This window comes from Limulus polyphemus, unplaced genomic scaffold, assembly GCF_000517525.1.
Source record: "Limulus polyphemus unplaced genomic scaffold, Limulus_polyphemus-2.1.2 Scaffold11918, whole genome shotgun sequence".
NCBI lineage: Eukaryota > Metazoa > Arthropoda > Merostomata > Xiphosura > Limulidae > Limulus > Limulus polyphemus.
Genome location: NW_013677528.1, coordinates 12,522 through 14,517, shown reverse-complemented (window position 1 = coordinate 14,517; position 1,996 = coordinate 12,522). Strand labels below are relative to the sequence as shown.

Sequence of the window (1,996 nt, the reverse complement as noted above, 5' to 3'; positions counted from 1 at the left end):
AGTCTAACATTTGGGGCATACCAATCTAAATAGTCTTATAGTTCTTAGTAATCATTCTGTAAGAAAAATATATATTATAAATTAAGTAAACACTAAACTTTCGTCTTTACTATTCCAGAGGTTTTCTTCACTAATATATATATATATATATATATATATATATATAGGTTTAGTCATCATTATAACGCACTTAATCACTTCAGGATCTTGCAAGCAGACGACTTGCCATTACTTCGAATTAGTTATGATCAGACGTTCACGTCAACCATCATTTTGCAGAAATCTGATAACATATTGCAGTCCGGGATCTTTCCGCAAACAGACCATCGGCTGACCACCATTTCTACGTAGTTAGAAGTTCAAGTCAGCCATCATTTTACAGAAGTCTGCTAACAGATTGCAGTCAGGGATCTTTCCGCAAACAGACCATCGGCTGACCACCATTTCTACGTAGTTAGAAGTTCAAGTCAGCCATCATTTTACAGAAGTCTGCTAACAGATTGCAGTCAGGGTTCTTTTTTTTTTTGCAAACAGACCAACGGCTGACCACCATTTCTACGTAGTTAGACGTTCAAGTCAGCCATCATTTTTCGAAAGTCTGATAAAAGATTGTAGTCTGGGTCCTCGTCCACGTCCACTAAATCTTCAGAAGAGTCCTGTTTCCGAAAGGTCGGGTTGTACCGGGATAAGGAGAGAGGGCAAGGCAGCAGCTCTGGCATGACCGAGTGATGGGTAATGAGGGACGTGAGGGTACTGAATTCCTTAGTAAAACCCTGAAAAAAACATGTGAATGAATGACGTCATTTGACGTAGAAGAGAAAGAAATTACACATGTTTCTTGGACAGTGCAACATATTGAAACCTTGTATATTCTATGAAAATTAAAATAGCTTTTCTATGTTATTAGATTAATCCCTAATATCATAATTCATCATACTAATGGAAGTCAGTTTTTCCCAAATAAACTTCTAATGTTATCTTGATAACATCTCGATTAACAATGGTATGAATCGTGCAAAGTTAAAGTTTCTTTTTATGATGGTGAGACGTACGTTCGAACACATTAGTGTTTTTTTATGAACTGAGGAAACTAAAATCAAAGATGTTGATTTGGGTTTGGGATGTTAAGCGGAAAGCTGTATCTAGCGCCATAAATGTACAGATTTACCACAGAGCCATTGAATGACGATTTTTCTGGTGTTCTACTTCAAAATTAACACCGTCATGTTTATTTTACGGAATTTTAAAAACTAAGAATCTTTAAAGATGGTAAAAGAATGGGTAGTTTAACATTTCACATTCTGGTAGCCACTGTTATTCGTTAAAAAAAAAAAACATTTTCAGTTCAGATTTACACCATTGTTTTAACTGCAAAGAATAATGAAAATGTGAAACCTTTAACACCTTAGTTCAAACTGTTCGTAATAACACTGTAGACCTTAAAAACGTTAGTTCAAACTGTTCGTAATAACACTGTACACCTTAAAAACGTTAGTTCAGAATGTTCGTAATAACACTGTACACCTTAGAAACATTAGTTCAAACTGTTCGTAATAACACTGTACACCTTAGAAACGTTAGTTCAGAATGTTCGTAATAACACTGTACACCTTAGAAACGTTAGTTCAAACTGTTCGTAATAACACTGTACACCTTAGAAACGTTAGTTCAGAATGTTCGTAATAACACTGTACACCTTAGAAACGTTAGTTCAAACTGTTCGTAATAACACTGTACACCTTAGAAACGTTAGTTCAAACTGTCCGTAATAGCACTGTACACATTAGAAACGTTAGTTCAAACTGTTCGTAATAACACTGTACACCTTAGAAACGTTAGTTCAAACTGTTCGTAATAACACTGTACAACTTAGAAACGTTAGTTCAAACTGTTCGTAATAACACTGTACACCTTAGAAACGTTATTTCAGAATGTTCGTAATAGCAGTGTACACCTTAGAAACCTTAGTTCAAACTGTTCGTAATGACACTGTACA

The 1,996-nt window shown here is 35.2% G+C and overlaps 1 protein-coding gene across 1 annotated transcript in view; it reads right to left on the bottom strand.

Annotated features, from left to right (window-relative positions):
* Positions 1 to 314: 314 nt before the first annotated feature.
* The window catches only part of LOC106476875 (src-like-adapter 2), a gene marked incomplete at its 5' end in the record, with an annotated part of 5,399 nt that continues 3,717 nt past the window's right edge, over positions 315 to 1,996 (bottom strand). The window contains one exon of the mRNA XM_013937493.2: positions 315 to 773. Within this exon, the coding sequence (XP_013792947.1) occupies positions 564 to 773 (210 nt within the window). The remainder of the gene's footprint in view (positions 774 to 1,996) is intronic.